The sequence below is a fragment of the Syngnathus leptorhynchus genome, chromosome 20 (assembly GCF_054491065.1).
Source record: "Syngnathus leptorhynchus isolate UIUO chromosome 20, UIUO_Slep, whole genome shotgun sequence".
Lineage (NCBI taxonomy): Eukaryota > Metazoa > Chordata > Actinopteri > Syngnathiformes > Syngnathidae > Syngnathus > Syngnathus leptorhynchus.
In genome coordinates, this window is record NC_141214.1 from 3,429,867 (window position 1) to 3,447,968 (window position 18,102).

At 42.0% G+C, this 18,102-nt stretch overlaps 4 protein-coding genes across 8 annotated transcripts; 1 reads left to right on the top strand and 3 right to left on the bottom strand.

Annotated features, from left to right (window-relative positions):
* Window positions 1-1,600: 1,600 nt before the first annotated feature.
* On the bottom strand, window positions 1,601-6,938 carry LOC147040923 (four and a half LIM domains protein 3-like). The gene is made up of 6 exons (XM_085901176.1): window positions 6,787-6,938; window positions 4,077-4,249; window positions 3,467-3,641; window positions 2,898-3,067; window positions 2,631-2,817; window positions 1,601-2,543 (listed from the first exon to the last, which is right to left on the bottom strand). The coding sequence occupies exons 2-6, from the start codon at window positions 4,230-4,232 to the stop codon at window positions 2,392-2,394; spliced, it is 840 nt and encodes a 279-aa protein (XP_085757302.1). The 5' UTR covers window positions 4,233-4,249; window positions 6,787-6,938; the 3' UTR covers window positions 1,601-2,391.
* Window positions 6,939-7,583: 645 nt separating this feature from the next.
* LOC147040924 (ras-related GTP-binding protein C-like) lies at window positions 7,584-9,891 on the bottom strand. Of its 2 annotated transcripts, XM_085901588.1 has the most exons (8): window positions 9,563-9,890; window positions 9,335-9,459; window positions 9,072-9,275; window positions 8,798-8,997; window positions 8,612-8,726; window positions 8,385-8,527; window positions 8,166-8,314; window positions 7,584-8,093 (listed from the first exon to the last, which is right to left on the bottom strand). In XM_085901588.1, the coding sequence occupies exons 2-8, from the start codon at window positions 9,413-9,415 to the stop codon at window positions 7,945-7,947; spliced, it is 1,041 nt and encodes a 346-aa protein (XP_085757714.1). In that variant the 5' UTR covers window positions 9,416-9,459; window positions 9,563-9,890; the 3' UTR covers window positions 7,584-7,944. The 2 variants fall into 2 exon arrangements, with proteins under 2 accessions (XP_085757714.1, XP_085757713.1); XM_085901587.1 differs by having other exon boundaries at window positions 9,335-9,891.
* Window positions 9,782-12,001, top strand: ppt1 (palmitoyl-protein thioesterase 1 (ceroid-lipofuscinosis, neuronal 1, infantile)). The gene is made up of 10 exons (XM_085901589.1): window positions 9,782-9,931; window positions 10,316-10,438; window positions 10,525-10,634; window positions 10,713-10,840; window positions 10,907-10,977; window positions 11,050-11,152; window positions 11,240-11,330; window positions 11,398-11,496; window positions 11,577-11,648; window positions 11,714-12,001. The coding sequence occupies exons 2-10, from the start codon at window positions 10,324-10,326 to the stop codon at window positions 11,834-11,836; spliced, it is 912 nt and encodes a 303-aa protein (XP_085757715.1). The 5' UTR covers window positions 9,782-9,931; window positions 10,316-10,323; the 3' UTR covers window positions 11,837-12,001.
* Window positions 12,002-12,039: 38 nt separating this feature from the next.
* cap1 (CAP, adenylate cyclase-associated protein 1 (yeast)) lies at window positions 12,040-17,648 on the bottom strand. Of its 4 annotated transcripts, XM_085901583.1 has the most exons (14): window positions 16,379-16,560; window positions 16,235-16,288; window positions 15,423-15,527; window positions 15,244-15,344; window positions 15,100-15,177; window positions 14,848-14,991; window positions 14,678-14,763; window positions 14,385-14,490; window positions 14,127-14,313; window positions 13,829-14,037; window positions 13,624-13,747; window positions 13,463-13,545; window positions 13,243-13,386; window positions 12,040-13,165 (listed from the first exon to the last, which is right to left on the bottom strand). In XM_085901583.1, the coding sequence occupies exons 1-14, from the start codon at window positions 16,437-16,439 to the stop codon at window positions 13,082-13,084; spliced, it is 1,566 nt and encodes a 521-aa protein (XP_085757709.1). In that variant the 5' UTR covers window positions 16,440-16,560; the 3' UTR covers window positions 12,040-13,081. The 4 variants fall into 4 exon arrangements, with proteins under 4 accessions (XP_085757709.1, XP_085757708.1, XP_085757712.1 ...); XM_085901582.1 differs by lacking the exons at window positions 16,235-16,288; window positions 16,379-16,560 and adding an exon at window positions 17,505-17,648; XM_085901586.1 differs by lacking the exons at window positions 16,235-16,288; window positions 16,379-16,560 and adding an exon at window positions 17,501-17,643.
* Between the last annotated feature and the right edge of the window lie 454 nt (window positions 17,649-18,102).

Sequence of the window (18,102 nt, forward strand, 5' to 3'; positions counted from 1 at the left end):
CAGTTGACATGTTTACTACTTCATTAATTATTGTGACAAAAATGCAACATAACATCAAAACTAAAAATCTAAAATTCCAATTTTGTCCTGAATAAAATTAAAATATATTGATGGGAATAAATTTCACAGTAGATGATCCTTTTAGCATAGTATTACTATTCCAAATACGCCCCTCATCTTTCCCGAGACAAAAGTAGAATATCCGTATGACAAAGACGCTGGAAACTGTAAGAGAGAACTTAATGCTACGCTGGCAGATGCGGTGATGGATAAACTGTGAAGTCTCCAAAATACATTCCCTGGTTTCAAGCAGCCTTTCCATCCTAGAGTCACGTTTCATTTGGCTCACCCGTTTCATAAGTACTTTTCCTACACTGGAGCATTAAGGCCTTCAAACTTTTTTTTTTTTAAATAATTTTAGGGTCAGAAAGTTTAGACTAAGTTACAAAAAGTGATTAGCTGGCATTTGGCATGGAAATGGTCTGAAAATCTTGTCGTGCGGGTTCGTTCCAAAACTTACTGGAGACACATCTTGCACACTATAATTATGGCTTGTCTGGGGAGAGATTCTGTCACGGTTATACATAGCTTGTTGTTGTGAAACATACGGTCATAGTTGTGGTAAAAAAAAAAAAGGATTATTTCAGAAATGGGCGTGGTTCAAACGAGGACGTTGGAAAGTTGAGGAAAACAGTTAACGTACTCTACGCCGATATGATTATGAATAGCTTAAGTCAATTTACGATAATAAAACGATGGCCTAAATTAGTCCGATGAAGTACGATGCATGTTTAGACAAAAGTAGTGCTTTGGCGGCTATCTTGTAGCGTCATGGTGTCAAAGAACTAGATTGAAATAACTAGATATATAATATATATATATAATATAATAATACTAAGTTTTATTTAGACAAAAGTAGCGCTTAGGTATCTTAAAATATCGACTGACTTTTTTTTAAAGATATGAAATAAAGACCATTTTTCACATTTCTGATCACATTCCACTTGCTGATATGTATGACTTTCCTGTCACGTCAGGAAATTCAACGAGGTTTTTAATTACAACTTGCGGAACTGAGTCGGATTCCTTTGACAGATTCGAATGACTCGAGCATCGCGTTTGGACGGCAGCTATACAGTAATTATCAAGAGAGGACTTTTATTTTTGTTATCCTCTCGAGTGCAGAAAGGAAATGGCAGTCTGTGGCCTGAGGACGTTTGTGTTTTTTTTAGGGGGGGGGGGGGGTAGAAAATTGTTGGTTTCAAGTGACATGCTTTGTTTTTGACTTTTTTTTTTTTTAAAAGCTGGGATCTGCATGGTGAAAATAAAAATACAGGCAGAAGAATAGAAAAAGCACTTTATGGGAATAAAAACTTTTTTTTTTTTTTTTTTTATCCTAAAAGTAGCAGAGTGTGGATTTGGTACCTTGAGTGTGGATTTAACTGAGTGGCGATGACATGACACTGTGAATATTTGCCGTCCTTCCTCCTCCTCCTCTTGGGAACAAACAAGTCCTTCGCTGCCTCAAACAAGGTCAAATATATTTCAGGATGAGGCCTGGGAAACCACTTAGACAAAAAAAAAAACAGCACCACAAGGCTCTTTTAATTATTTATTTGTCATCTGGAGTCGATAAGGAACCCGAGTGAGTATTAGGCTGAAGATTGTTGCGATCATCAAAAGCAGGAAGTGGCAGGATGTTCACGTCACCCACATGACAACCACACGTTTGGGGTAGTGATGAAATAACACAGACCTAAGGGGAGGTCATGTGCTTGCATGTGCAATACTTTAGATTTTTATTTTTTTTTTTCTTCCACAAATGATCAAAGATCAAGCTTTTTTTGCACACCAGCTTGGCATTTCTACATGATGACGTCATCATACGCAATTGGAACAGGGGGTGCTGAACTGCAAATATTTATACGGGTAATTGTAAGAGTCGGTTCGCATGGGAGCGCTATTTTTGGGCCGGCAAAGTGGGAGGAGCTTAAATATATGACCTTCATTAAAACGTGAGGTCAACTCTTCTAAGATATGAAATGTTACAATCCAAAGTTTCTGATTTACTGTATCAAAGCAACACTATGTATTTGCTACATACACACAAACCACACAAAAAATAGGCTTTTTCAAATTTTGTACAAATACTACTAAATTTGCATGCAAAATGTTACTTAGGGTGGCCCAAAAAAAAGAATAATTTAAATGATAACATAAGCTTAATGAATTGTATATTTAATTTATAAAAGGTGGAGTGCAAACAAACTTCAGCCTATTTTACACACACACACAAAAAAAAAACCAATGTGGCGACTTGAGGCGAATAAGCTACGAGTGAACATTTGCCGCGTTCACCGCCGAGGTTTTGTGGTTCAGTCAGTAAGTCAGTCAGTCGTCGTTGTTGCAGTCCGTACACAGAATCTGATCACGGTCCGGAAAGAAGCCGGAGCCGACCAACGACACGGAGCATCTTGAGCACTTGAAGCATGGCTGGTGCCACTGCTGCTCCCCGAAAGAAATATATTTGCCATCGCCGAACCCTGCGGGGGGGGGGGACACATTTGGTACGTTCCGAGTCACACTGGCCAGCAATTGTGGAAATGAATATCAGCGAGGGATTGACTAACCTGTGATGGCCGTGTTGCAGCCAGCGCATTTTTTGGCATAGAGGCTGCTAAAGCATTTGACGCAATACGGTTTTTCCCCCTCCGAGGTGAAAGGCTGTCCGGCCAGAGTAGTTTTGCAACCCGTGCAGAGGAAACACTCTTTGTGCCACACCTCGTCCCTGTAGGTCACCCCTCCTTTCGTCAGAGCCTGGAGGTCACAAACACAAAAAAAATGACCTTTCTGCAGAATATGAATTGAAATATCCCGTAAGGTCGTTTTCGTGTCACCTTGTTGCAATGGCTGCAGCGAGGAGCGAGCCTGTTCTCGTAACACGGCACGCAGTAGTAATTGTTTTTATCCGGGACGAAGGCCTCGGCGCCGATGGGTTTTTCGCAGCCGTGACAAACGAAGCAGTCCTCGTGCCACGTGGAGCCGCCATACTCTAACATCTTCGATCCTGTCCGAAAAAATGTTTGTGATGCTTTTCTTCACGTGAGGCATTGAAAACCTGTTTGGCATGTTTTGACACTTCCTGGTTTGACTTTAACAAAAGATGCTGTTGGACGGGTATGTTATCGAAAATGATTCAGTTTTACAGAACCAATCCAAAAAAAAAAAAAATCTTGGTTCATCTATCTATTCCAGTCAGTTTGTGGCCCCTAAAACATTTCAAAGGTCAGCGGCGATATTCCGGGCTAAATTCCAATCCCCTATTTTTGTTGCATAGCTAGAATATCCCTTTCACAAGATAGGAAAACTTTTCAGCCATCCGACACCCACCGCAGAGGCCACAGTACCGAACCGCCGCGGCGATCATTTCGTCACATCTCAACCCTAGGCATCTATCTCATCTCACCGGGCAGAACCTTCTTGTCGCAGACCACGCATTTGGAGGAGAACTCATTGCCGTAGCACTCGCTGCACACCAAAGCGTCATCGTGATTGGTGAAGGGTTCGTCGGCCAGAGAACGTTGGCAGCGCACGCAGCGGAAGCAATGTTCGTGGTAGTGTCGCTCGTTATAGCAGAGCTCCTGTTGGAAAATGGCGGACGTGTTGTAAAACTTCAAATCAATGACATCTTCAGACATAAATAGATGAACTTCTGTTTTTTGTTCTCCAACAGCTGCAGTTCAACAGCAGTTCATATTTGATAAATGGGCCTATTGAAGAGCTGGGGTGAAAAAAAAAAAAAAAAGGATTTAAAGGGCGTGGCCTTTGGCAAAAAAATAAAATAAAACAACAACGAGAAAGTGGGATGAGGGATGGTCGTTGCTTCGTTTTGTGAGCTGGGCTAGAGGGCCAAAGTAAGCAGGAGTGTAATTTACTCTCGCTCCCTCACAGGGAGCTCATGATTCACAGGACACTCGTGGCCTCTGTGACATTTGCGGGTGTTTTCTCGAGTGGTTTCTTTTTTTATCGGGTTCAAAAGCAATGAAAGAGCGACTTGGAATAGATCTGAAACTTACTTTTGCATTATGGCTGATTATTTCTTGACATTCTTGGCAGGTGTTGGCATAGAGGCGGTCGTAGCACGGGATGCAATGCGGGTTGTCCTCCACTTGGATGTATTTGCGTCCGTAAAGGGACTCGGAGCAGTTTTTGCAGTCGAAGCGATCACTCATGATGTCAAGATGACCTCCTGCGGACAAAGAATTTAGCAAAACATGGGAGGATGGTCAGGGAGTTGGTTCAATACTGACAGACAGAAGGAAAGGAAGGACTACAGATGTCAAAACAATGACATGACCCAGAGCTCACAAAACTAGCCAAGACTTTTTTTCTGCAAATAAACTGCTTTGTTATGAAGGCGCTTTGAAATAATGATGGCGAGCAAATATGTTTCCTGCTTCAGAATGTTGACCTTTATGGAGACTTGAAGGAAAAGGAGTCATCTTTTACATTGAGTTTACATTCCGCGTGTCTGTGACGCTCGTCTGGTAACCGACCATGCAACTACTGGTATTCAGATTTATAGAAAAAAAAAAAAAAAGATAAAATAAACAGCTTCTTCTTCAGATTTTTTTTTTTTTTTTATACACATCCTTCTCTGCTGATTGCAAAAATCTTACTGGGTCAAAAAAAAAAAAAAACAGTCATCATCTTGTGTCTGTCTGTCCGACTTCCCTCTGAAAATGTCCACAAAAAAAATTCAATTTTCTATTCATGTTGATACTTGGCTGGGATCAATGGTGCAACACAATGGCTTTCCTTCCTTGCATAGTTTTTTGTTTTACACCCCCGTTGTTTCTCATTCTAAGTCACAACAGATGCATTGTGTGGATTGAAGTTCTGTTGTGTCCCCCCCCCCCACCCTCCTACATTGTGCATCCCAAAAGATTCTTCTGGGATTAATGCTCCACCTGTCACGACTATTTAAACCTTGCACTTCACCTTGACGAAACACATTTTGCATTCCTACCGAGACACTCGCTCGGAGTTTTTGTAGCTCGAGTCAAATGTCAAGCGTCTCCCAGGATCGACCGCGGAGAGGAACGTTCGACCCATTTGAGTGGAAATGCTCCATTTTATATCAAGGTGTAATTATTTGCATCTGCTTTATGACCGCATTATTGTTGCACTGGAAAAATATCAGCGGCACCTCTTTAGAACATTTTCCAACTTGGCTGAGCATTATTATGATATGCTTTGGAAAATAAAACCAGAACCTGGATAGAAACACACTGAGCTGTTTTGAAGGTAACAATCTGGGCTTTCTTCTTGAACGGAACAGGCGCCAAACGTCCCAGAGCGGTACAGTCGCTAACAAAGTGGGTTTATAATGACCTCCCCACTTGAAACTGTTTATTCCCACTGGAATCGTTTTGGAGGAGGTTTAACGGCTTTCTCCTGCTCAGCACAGTTCAAGTATTGTTTGGCTCTTGACTTCCACACCCTTGACTTTTTTTTTTTTTTTATGAAAGAGAATATTGATGGAGGTGAGCACACAATGTTGGAGGAAAGTGACACCATGGGGTTTGCAAAGTGTAAAAACAAAGAAGCTCTATTAACAGACATCAGATGACCGCGCCACCTTTGGATTACAAAGACGTTCAATGTTCTGGTGAAAAAAAACAAAACCAAATGATGGTCATCGGTTTTAAAATTGAAGTCCAGACAAAAATAACCACATTTTCTCGTGGAGCAACTGTCCTCTGACATTAGGGATGTCCACTTTGGGTCTTAGGTGTTAATGTCACAAGTGTTTGTTATCTTGGAGACGTCGCCCGGAGTAACAGTTTGCTACTTTGTCTGTTGTGTGCTGCCGAGCTTTCTGAGTCAGAGGTGTTTTATCTATAAATGGATATGGCAAAAGGCAAGACGAGGGAGGAGGATGGAGGGAGGGGGGGTTATGTAAGATGCATTACTGCAATGTTTTAACAGTTTAGGGAGTATATTTGCTTTTTTGGTTCGCTTCCACAGAATTGCAGGAGAACATCACTCTTAACTTGAGAGATGACGTCATTGGTCTTTCTCTTGAAATCTATAAAGAAAAAGTTTATTTTTTGCTGCTGGCCTACATCAATCCACATCCCAAAATATTACAAAAGTTATTTTTTTTTTATTTAAACGCCACGAGAACAAGATGATGGAAATTATGAGCATGCTTGAAGGAGGATTTTTTTTTTTTTTTAGTCACAGACATGACTCCCATAAGTCTTATTGGACAGCAATAAAGCTCAGTAAATAAGTTGGAAACTTAAGTAAGGCTAAAAGGAACAGTTCTAAAATGGTTCCGAGCCAACTTGGAGTCAAGTTATAAGTGGGGTCCCTCGGTTGTTGTTTGGTTACTAAGTAAAGCACATTGTTTATGTATGCAACACGTTTTATAAATAGAACTGCTTTGCCTTGCCATTAGTAGTAATAGCTACACACATTTTACTTATTTTAGTACCCCCCCCTAACAATCTCAGACCGTTTCCGTATTCTAAAGAAAGGACATCCTTTCGTGTGCATCCTGGTTGGTAAGGGTCACATGTTTGAATTGTGACTGCACAGACAAATATGTCATGCTTTAAAGTAATTTTCTTTTATGATGATAAAAAAAAAATGATTGAATATATCATAAAAAAAAAAGACCAAAAGTTCAGATAATAGATGGATGCTTGCATGAAGATTTCAGAATAAAGACAAGATATTTAACAAAATGAGATAATCAATGAAAATGTTTGACTATACCTTTCTTGGTGCATCAAAAGGCAACAATGTTCCTCGGTTGGATCTTCTCCACTTCGTCGTGTTAACAAAATGACAAATGGTTACACTCCTGCGTTGGGTTTTTGTGGGTTGGCTCGTTTGTGCGGCGGCGTTTGCACACTGACTTGAAAGGTGCGCATCAGATGCGTAAAAAACGCCAAGCATTCCGCAAACACCGCCCCTTTCGTCTCTGTGTCTTCTCCGACGGGAGTTCCCACTCCTAGAAGGCAAATTATTGGAGATGATGAGGGCGTGTTTTAGTCATTAAATTCACAGAAAGCTTGTGAAAAAGTCAACTGCGTGGCTCCCAAACTACAAATTGTTTGTTTACTATAGTCATTCCAAATTGGCGTTGTGGTGGCATTCCATAATAATTACCCAAGATGAGTCGCAGCTATCAGTAGCTTTTGGTTTGTTTAGAAACATAATTATTATTTTTATTTCTGATTATTCTTCCATTTATTAAACGTGTATTATGGATGTGCAAATGAAAGGTATCTTGAAGTTTATTTACAATGTATACAGGTGGATTGCAAATCTTGAAATAAGCGCTTTAGTTTATATTGAACTATGCTGCCGTCTTGTGGCCAAACATAAGAATTACAATTACTTACGGCGTTCCAGTGGGCAGGCACTCTGGAGGACTTCATACCCTGGGGGGAAAATGCTTGCCAAACAAAATATTGACAGCTCAATTTGACCAGAATTCAAAAACTTTTAGTAGCAAATTATTTTTTTTTCAACCAGCATAAACAACAAATAAAAATAGGAATGAAAGCTTCAATGATCAATATAGCTTTTTATTATTAAAAGTAGATATGTACAGTAAAAAATAAATCATCATTGCAGTTTGAATTACATTTTTGGCCTTAGAAAATGTCAATGTAAAGCCCTGTATTCTTAGGAAACACCATCCAAGTAAACACAGTCTTCAAGGTTAAATATAAAATAAAAAATGATGAGAAGCACCTCAGCTGTCCCACAAATATGACACAAAGCACAAAAAAAAAATGCCTGAGTAGGAACAGATTAAGACGACGGAATCTTCCAAGCATGAATATTCGTTACCTGGAATTTTGACAAACCTGTCACTAAATAAGGTGCCAAAATGAGTCGCTCATAGCATTTTGCTTTTTATATTTAGATGCCGCTCCCGTTGAGTTCGGCGTATTTCAGGCTGCCGCTCGACGAGTTTGATCTCTTGAGAACGGCGCTCTGGTTGGAGGCAGCGACTTCAAACACCTCGCAGATAGCTTTTCGGAAACAGTGAAAATTGTACTCGATGAGACCTGTGGAGAGAGAATTCGCAACAAAGATCATTTGGCATCGACATCAATGGTAGCATTTTTATTCCAACTCACCTTTTCTCTCAAAACTCTCCTCTCGGAGGATGCAAACGAGCGCCAGGAACTCGGTGACCTCTTTCAAATAAAGCACCGTGGTGTTATTAAGTTTGATAATGGCCAAAGACTCCTTGTCGTAGGCGCAGCCGCTTCCGTCGTCCAGCAGCCTGCCGAGGGATGATAAATACGCCATCGATCCACCGATGGGATAATAATCTCGGTAAATTCCCATCTTACCCGTAAATACAAGAAATGTCGATGACAACGTCGATCATGTCGCAACAGAGCTCGTATGACTGCATGTCCACCGGAGAGCTGTCTGTGGCGATGTAAATTTTGCTGACCACGTCAAAAAGGAAGGCCTTCTCGATCCCGGAATGCTGCCGATGCATGACAGGATATACACGAAGCATTTTCCACACAAGAACAATGGAATATATAATAAAAAATAAAAAGCATCTTACAGATATGAAAATGTTTAGGAGGTTCTCCAATGTCGGCAATTGAGGTATGAGCTTCTGGACTACTTTGCTGAAGGCCTCGAATATGGAATGGTCGTAGATGCTGGTCAAGTAGAAGCTAAGGAAGCAAGAAAGGGATATTTCATTATTGTCCACTCAATCGCTCATGTCAACCAAACAATCGTTTACCTGAGGTGAACTTTCTCAAGGCTAGCATCAGCTAGATCATCGTTAGCCCTCTGATGAATGTCTCTTTGCGTTTCTATTTTGTGGTCGTCGGAAAGGCCGTCAACTTTATGGATGAACACTTCAAAGTTGATATCGGGATTTACTTTGTAGGCTCTCGAGACAGTTACTTGTAGCTTTTCAAGAGCCTCCATGTAATCATCCTGGGGAAGAGATGACATGAAAAAAAAAGATGTTTTATTTCAACCTTGTTACTCCAGATTTAATCACATCTCACCTGAGCGTCAATGACAAAGATCAATGCGCCTGTTCCATTGAAAATCATTTCGCTATCAAACGTCGGGTCACAAAAGTCCACCTGGCCAGGAAAATCCCAGATTTGGAAGTTGACAAAGGAGCTGTTGGAGATGTCATCCTTGTAGATTTTGTTGGTGCTCTCCAGAAACAAAGTCTCATTAGGTGACATTTTGTGGAAAACCACCTGAGTAAAAAAGGGGGATTGAAAATTCGAGGATTAAAATGCATTTAATCTAAATTTACCTTCTGAATGGACGACTTTCCACTGCGTCTCCGTCCCATCAGGAGTATCCTCGGCTTTTCTGACACGGGGCTCTCCTCCATGTCTGCTTCCTCCAGCCCGTAACCAAAACTTTTGGGAAACGAGCCTACGATGTCGTAACACCCAGTTAACGCTGGTTCTTCAAATTCTAACGACATCGTGGACGTTTTGTCGAATGAACCGAACCCACTTTAATATCCCAAACTCACCGGAGTCGGAGTTGTTATTCGGCTGGCTAAATGATCCGACGAGGAATGTTGTTGATAATGTTCTACGCGAACTAGCATGGCAAGCTAACTTAGCAGCAGACCCACTACGTCCGGTGAAAAACGTGTAAAGCTCACATTAAACCGAATTATATCTTCGTGGTGTGCAAGGAAAATATATTCCGACGCATTAAAGCGTTATTATATCATTAAAAAAAATCCACTTGGTAATGGTTAAACAGTTCGTGTGTACTAAAAATCTAAAATTCCAGTCACAAGTCTTATCACTTTTACTAGGGCCACGCCCCTTTTCTCTGATTGGTTGTCTGCCTATCGCTGTCATGTGATCAAATACAGGAAGTCTTCAGAACGGTGAGTAATGCTTACAAACCTCATTTTATACTTCTAGTGTAAATTTGTACTTTATCTTGTTGTACTGATTAGAACTGTTTGCTTTATTCGTTTTGAATATCTGCCCCCCCCCCAAAAAAAAACCTGGATGAAATCTGCAGTCCTTAGCGAGCGTGTGGAATCGACGAACTAATAAGAAAGGCTCTGCGATAACTACAAAATAAACAACAACAATATTTACGTTTTCAAAATACAAATTAAATATCAATGTGAGATCACCCCCCAAAAAAGTAGCTTCTGCAATCAAACGGAAAAACATTTAGTTGCTCCACAGACAGATGAATAAAGTCATATTATTTATTTGTGTAATAGTTTGAAATCAGATATCTAACTCATGCTTTGCAGGTTCCAAGATGACACCAGTCGTCCTGTGGTTCCTCTTGGTGGTTCCGGTGGTTCTGGTTGCAAGCAGACCAGCTCAAGGCTCAGTCAATGGGACTATACCTCTGGTTATGTGGCATGGGATGGGTAAGTATAGTACTTCAATTCATATGGTGGGATGAGTTTGATGAGCAACTTAATCCAACAAAAATATGCAATGGTTATGTATCCAGGTGACAGTTGCTGCAACCCGCTCAGCCTGGGAGCAGTGAAAAAAATGATCCAGCAGGAGATTCCGGGAATTGACGTGCTGTCATTGATGATTGGCAACAATGTTGTGGAGGTCAATATCAAAGTATTTGAAAATTGCCATGCTCAGTATGTTTAAAGATCACGTGGATGTCTACTATGTTCCTCACAGGACACAAAAAATGGATTCTTCATGGATGTGAACCATCAGGTGTCCATGGTGTGCAGTCAGCTGTCTGGAAATCCCCAGTTAAAGGGAGGATATAATGCCATGGGATTCTCACAGGGGGCGCAATTTCTGTATGTAACTATTTGGACACTTGAAGGTTTAACATGTGACATTTACGTGACTTCCTGTTTTTGCAGGAGAGCCGTAGCACAGCGATGCCCTTCTCCACCAATGAAGACGCTCATCTCTGTCGGTGGCCAGCACCAAGGTATGAAAATCCACCACCGCTGAGTCCTTGAGGCCCCAAACAGCTACTAGAACCTAATGTTGCAATCCTTAGGTGTGTACGGGCTGCCAAGGTGTCCTGGAGAGGTTTCTCACATCTGTGATATGATCAGAAAGGCTCTTAACACTGAAGCTTACAGTGACGTGGTTCAAAAACAGTAAATTTATTTATTTCTCCATCCACATTGACTTACTGGTGACCCACTTTCCATTTTTAAGCAGCTCTGCATTTTTTTTTTTTCCAGCCTGGTGCAAGCCCAGTACTGGCATGACCCATTAAATGACGACTTGTACAAGAAGCACAGTCTCTTCCTGGCTGACATTAACCAGGAGAGGGTCAGTATATGGATTGCGAATTGCACTCGCAAAGGTTCTGATTATTATTTTTTTCCCCCCCTGAAAGGTTGTAAACGAGACTTATAAGAAAAATCTTCAGATGCTGGACAAGTTCGTCATGGTTAAGTTCCTGCAGGATTCTGTGGTGGATCCTGTTGATTCGGAGGTAAAGTGCTGAGCGTGAACTTTTGATTTGCAGCTTTGTTTATTTTATTGCACTAACAACCCGTAACTATCTTATCGTAGTGGTTTGGCTTCCTGAAAACGGGTCAAGCCAAAGAGATTGAAACGCTGCAGGAGAGTGTTCTCTATAAAGAGGTATGTTGCGAGTTCATACGTGATCGAATCATTGTTGTAGTTTCTTATTTTTGCTCTGATGTAAGGATCGCTTGGGCCTGGCTGCCATGGACAAGGCGGGAAAGCTGGTTTTTCTTGCAACACAAGGAGATCACCTTCAGTTCACCAAAAAATGGTTTGACGCTAACCTGCTGCCTTACTTGCGCTAGGAAAAGAAACTTTTGCTACTTAGCCACGGGAATGCAAAAAGCACAGCATTCCCTTCCCATTTGCACTTATCTGTCACATGCTGAGTAGTTAAGGATCAATTTACCAGTCTACTATTTCTTACTTGATTCGTTTTTAGAAGAATAAAGTTCTGCTGTTAATGTTGATGTGTGCATGTGTTCCGAAATAAAAATACAAACCAGAATGTTATTGCAACATTTTAATGATGTCTCAGTACGAATGAGCAGAAACCCGATTGTGAAACCAACTACCTCTCCACAAAAAAAAGAGAAGAGGTAAAAAAAAAAAAAGAGAGAGAGAGAGAGACAATATTAAAGACAATCCACAGCTTCGAAGCGCTGACTAACCAAACGGTGGTCTTGGCGCAAGTTATTAACGATGGAGCCAAGAAGACTTTAACATCTAGACATTGATTTCCAAGGCCATGATGACACCAATTTTTGGGGGTGGCCGACTTTTGCATTTCGAAACAACAGGAGCCCGTCACCAGCAGTCGGTTCAATTAAACTGCTCTTCACCACATCTTTTCTTGACACGCTTCTATCCGTGGAATGTCAAATACTCGTGAATGTGTATACAAGAACACACGATTACAAGCTAATTGTATTCAAAACGATCCACTTGAGATGAAAACTTTTGATGTCTGACTTGATTTTACTCCTAATTAATGCGTCGGATAATATCCACAACAACTGTTAATATTTTCAGTTAATGTGCCACGTGGAGGCTGGAGAAACGATTTAACAAGTGCTTCATGGAATTGCATAATAAGGAACGGAAACCTACAACTGGGATGAGTGTGGTGGTGGTGGTGGTGGGGGGGCTCTCGTTAGCCATGAGCAGATAATTGGTGCATGAAGCATCTTGATAACTGTGGCTGAAGAGAAGATATCCACTTAACTATGGCGGCTAATTTAGAACAGCATTTATCCGGGTAAATATACAGACGCAATTGGCAAAGTGCTCCCCTGCTGATTGGCTGGAGGAAAGCTTCAGATAAATGCAAGCAGTCCTCATTGGCTGTGGGAAGGGAACAGCAGAAAGCTGTGATTGGCCGAGGATGAGGGATGGGGCGAAAACGGATGATGTCTGATTCTCGACTCTACAGCGTGTGTGTTAGCTGGTGAGTGCGGGTAATCAGTCAAGGTGGGCTTGGCGAAAATCGGGAAAGAGGGGCGTGTGAGGTGCCGAGAAAAGGCGGCCCGGCCCCCCCCCCCCCCCCCCCTCTATCCTGCAATCTCTGTTGATGTGGTCACGAGCTTGGTGCCGTCCCAGACAGTCTTGAACTGCTCAGGAACCGGGAACTCCGACTGCAGAGCGACGACGACAAAGTCACTACCTTCAATTTACTAATCCATACACAAACTATTATCGGAGGGCTACTTACGAATTCGCCGTCCTTGCCGGGAACCAGGATGTTCATCTCTGAGCTCTTGGCGCTGATGATCTCGCATTCCAGCGACTTTTGGCTCAGGTACACGTGGCAACCGTCAGTCTTGTTGATGGAGATGGTGGGAACCCGTCCTAAAACCTGCACGTGACGGCACACTGGGTTTTTTTTAAAACGCCCGCCTAAAATACGCTTGGCCGAGACGTTCCACGCAAACCTGGATTTTGATATCCCTGCAGTTTATGACTTCCACGATGCCGACGACGTCGTCGAACACCAGGCCCATTTTCTTGCAGTTATCTGAAAGGGAAAATGAAAGATGATTTGGCTCAGTAGACTTGAATTTTTGGGGGGGATTGATTATTTTCCATCACTTACCCAAAGTGATGGAGTTGAGTTTGCCTTTGACCTGCAGAGTGCTGTTGCTACACTTGTAAGCGTAAACCACTTGCTTGAGCTCGGTGTCTGTGATCATCAGACCTTGTTGGCCTTCTTGGTTCTCCTGTAGAGTGGGCGCACCAAAATAAAATCAGTTTGTTGCTTCGTAGAAGGTCCCACTGCCAACTATGGGGAGGGAACATACCACTTTCCACTTCTTCCCGTCCAGCTCGAGAACGGGAGGGACGCTACGTGATGGGGCGGCGGATGGAGCCGCTCGGGGAGTCGGGCTGCTGAAGGGTTTTGGGCTGCTGAAGGGTTTTGGGCTGGTGAAGGGTTTTGGTCCGGGAGCGTTTTGAGCTCTGAGTCCAGGATTCTTGTGGGTTTTCTCATCATCCTTAACATGCTTGAGGCCTGGGGAAAAAGAAAGAACGAAGAACCCATGGCTAACTGCCAAATTCCTCTCATTTCAAAACAGTCGCTATAATAAAAAAACGGCTTACTCTTGGTGATGTCGGCCCCTTTGTTGATGGACTCAAACAAGGCATTCCGATTGACGGGGTCACTGTCGCCGTGTCCAGACGAGCTGTCACGGTCCAATGAAGGAGGAGGAGGAGGTCCGGGAGGGGGTGGGGGCGGGGGAGCGCTCCTGCTAGGGGCTGCAGAAGCCGAAGCCGAAGCCACTGGGCCCTGGGGAGGAAATGATCTTTTTGGACTGGCTCCCAACAAACCCTGTTGTGTTGCCGAAATCGGGCGCTTACGGTTTTGCTCCAGGAAAGACCGGTGGTGTGGTATTGCTTGATGTAATTCTGCAACTCGGTCCAGATGGCCAAATAGGAGCGCACCCAATCCACGTGCGTCTTGTCTCTTTGAACGTTAAGCGAAACAAAACTTTTTTAATGGGATCACAATGAATGGCGGGATAAAAATATTTCGACGAGAACAATAAGACTAGCGCTAATATTCTGCCATTTGACTCTGTACATGTAAACTTAAAATGATCAAGCAAGGAAAAGAAAAAAATCCAGAAAGCACCAAATAAAGATTTCTTTACTTTTCCTTGTAGTCCTTGAGCACACGGTTGGTGTAGAACATGGCGGCGTCCTGCATCTCTTTAACATACGGGCCTGGCTTTGGGGCCTAAGACAAAAAATAAAAAATAAACATTATTGATAAACCTCAACATTCAATTCAAATAATACACCAAAACAAAAATCAACTCACCACGGCAACCCATCCGAGAGCGGGCACGCTCTCGCTGATGGCGGAGAGGTGGTTGAAATGTTTGGATGTGCGGTTCTTCTCGCGCAGCGCCTGCACTTCCTCGATGGCTTGGGACATCGGCCGCAGGAGGGCGCCCAAAACGTCCTTGGCAAACACACGAATGGCGTGAAACACGACAGCCGGGCTCGCTCACGCTTCAAAAATAAAAATGGTTTGTATGCTCCGGAATTTTATGGCGAGCTCAAAACGTACATCAGAGGGCTTCTGAGAAGCGGAGGCTGTTACAAGGACTTGTCTCTGACTGGCGAATACTTGCTTCATCATTTCCGCCTGTCACGATAACAAAAACGGACGTAAATACATTCGAAAAGACGTTTCAGATTTCCAGTTACGTACATGTTTCAGGACATCGCCCCCTATCTTCTGACTGTGGCAGTAATATTGACTCATAGGACCGCTGATAATCTCATCAAAGGCCTCAACGTAGGCTGATACAGCTGTGAACAAAAAAAAGAAACAAAAAAAAAAAGGCTTTAAAATGTTATTTTCTCAACTAGGTCGGGTCTTCAAATTACCTCCACCGGCAGATCCTTCGTTGCAAGCGCCAGGGCCCGACATGGCCTCCAGACGGCCCACGGCCAACTCCAGCCGTTGCACCAGACTCGCAAGCTCTGCCATACCTGCGGGATTAGAAGAGATTAGGAAAGTCTCCCAATCAGGACACGGTGACACCGATATGGAGTTAGTTCAAACCTAGTCTTATGAATGTAAATAAATAAATACAGAATTGAAAGTCTCAGAAATGATTCATATCAACATCTTTTAAATCACAAGGCAACACCTTACACAACCGAGAAATTGTGCATTTCTCTACTGCTTAGCTAAGAAAACAGAAGCACAGAAGTGAAGGGAAACAGGTCAGGACTTGCAAAATAGTATGTAGACATCACTCTGGGTGTGTTAGAAAACGACTCAGTGACCAAAGGTTGAGAAGAATTTCAACCTGCAGCGGCAACACTCATTGAGAAGGAGCAGCACAATCATTTCTTAGCCAGGCTTGGAGATCAAATTAGATTAGGGAAGGACACGCAACCACTAATACCCATGACCTAATTGACTTGTAGTGCCAGTAAAAGGGAGGTTTAACGTTCACATTGAAGCCATTTTTGATGGAGTTGGCCCCTTGAATTTAATTCAACTCTTAAGACCACAAAAAACTTAATTGATTGATTGCTTGCTTTGATTGCTTTTGCAAATATCCAGCCAATATTGGTGGGTGATACTTTTCTGTGGTCTTTGAAACGACTACACGGAAATCTATATCATAAACATTCATACCTAGATGGAGCCTTACTAATACATGATTATACATTTGAGACCTACGTACATCTTTGGGAGATGTTTGCTGTCAAAGAGCGCCACCATGCAGCCGGAAAAAAGCCTGTGAGAGGTTCAGGGGCGGTGAGACGTTCTGGTTAAAGTACGTTTCAGTATCCATCGGATATTCCACTTTAAAAAAATCGGAGCTCACCTTTGGATGCGGCTATGCTTCGCATAAATATAGAAACTTTATCAAAAATTAATTCCAACATTGTTGCTGGGGTTTTTTTTGTCGATAGTTGCAAGTTTAGTTGGAAATACTACCTGCTGGAATGTTCTCTTTTTTTTAAGAAGCGCGAATTCTATCTATATATCTGATCAACTAGCACTGTTAGAAAGAAAACATACCCATATTCGTTAGTTAGAAGCGGAGTTCTTTGCTTTACGAACAACAAACTCATCCAAAACCTTTTTAAAGTGCATGACGTTAGCAGCACGACAATTCTTCGGTCTTTTTTTTTTTCTTTTTTTTTCTGGGAACACAAACCTATGTTTGTTGAAAGCATGAGGCAAATAAACGTCAAACTACCTCACTTCCAAAGTAATCTAAACGTGCAAAACGAAAACAAAGCACGCCCATTGAGCAGTCAATTGCACTTTAATGCGTCAAATGGATTTGTGATTAGAATTCAGGCCGATACGTTTGGAAGAGTGGCTGGCTGGCAGTGGGTTTGCAGAAGCTGCATTTTCGGCAAGTCCCTGAACACCTCACTCGATGAACGGCATTCAATGCATATTTATTTTAAAATCATTTTAAGTAATGGATTGCAACTAACTAACTTGATATGCAAGGCAAACGAGAATTATATCATGCAGCATTGAAACACCGCAAACTAGAAATCGTAACCAGCGTTTTATTTCTCTATGCAAATTGTAAATTGCAGTACCGTAAACCGATTACATAATGCGTCTGATGATTTGCTACTTCCCTGTTTGCAGTTTATGCCTGGTTTCGGCATTTCCTGGTTGTCATCGCTAACACGCCCTCCGTTAGCACAATTCTGCTAAAGTATTTTTTTTCCCATGGCACACTTTAAAAAAAAGAATAGAACTCAAATTCATTTGCTTTATTCGACGAAAATAAACAAACAAGTGAGATTCCCCCAATATGTGTGAAAACTGATGCGGTGGTGTTAGCAGTTAGCAACATCGGCTAACCGGGTGTGATTTCTGAATGATGAGGCGGCGCTCCGTTGTGGTTTACGGTAGACGCAAAAATACGCTTTAAAATGAAACCGTGAAACCACTACAAGTGCAATAAATATGATTTTACCTACTAGAATGGGTCAAGTGATTCCGATGTCGAATTGTATAGCCTGGGCGAAGCAGACCGAGCTTGGTCTTTTTCTTCCTGGATGAACTTACCCAGCTGTCACCGCGCTTCGTTTCCGCCCTTGTCTGTGCGGAGCCGTTCCTTTGCCATATAAGGCATATAAAGAAAAATGATGGAGACAAGCGGAAAATAATCATCCCCTTTTCATATTTCATGGTTCTATTGAAAGCACGCGTTGTTCTCAATGTAAATGGAATCATCAACATGACAGAGATTGTAATTTAAACCTGTGAATTGCTTTTCAAACTGTAATCACATTCTAATAATCGACTTGATTCATATCAATAAAAGTGTTGAATTTACCTTAAATATGTTTTCACATCCTTAAGACACTACATTCCCCATAATGCAACAGTGGCAAGCATACAGATTAAAACCTTACAAGACAAACATGCAGTGATATTTCAACTGTTTGGAAAGGTCACCAAAAAGGGCCTGGCATTTATTTAATGGGAAAATAATTTCCTCAGAATGCATGATAATCTTTACCTCAGCTTCAATTACGCATAATACTGAGGGCAGTTGTCCATAATAAAATTGTT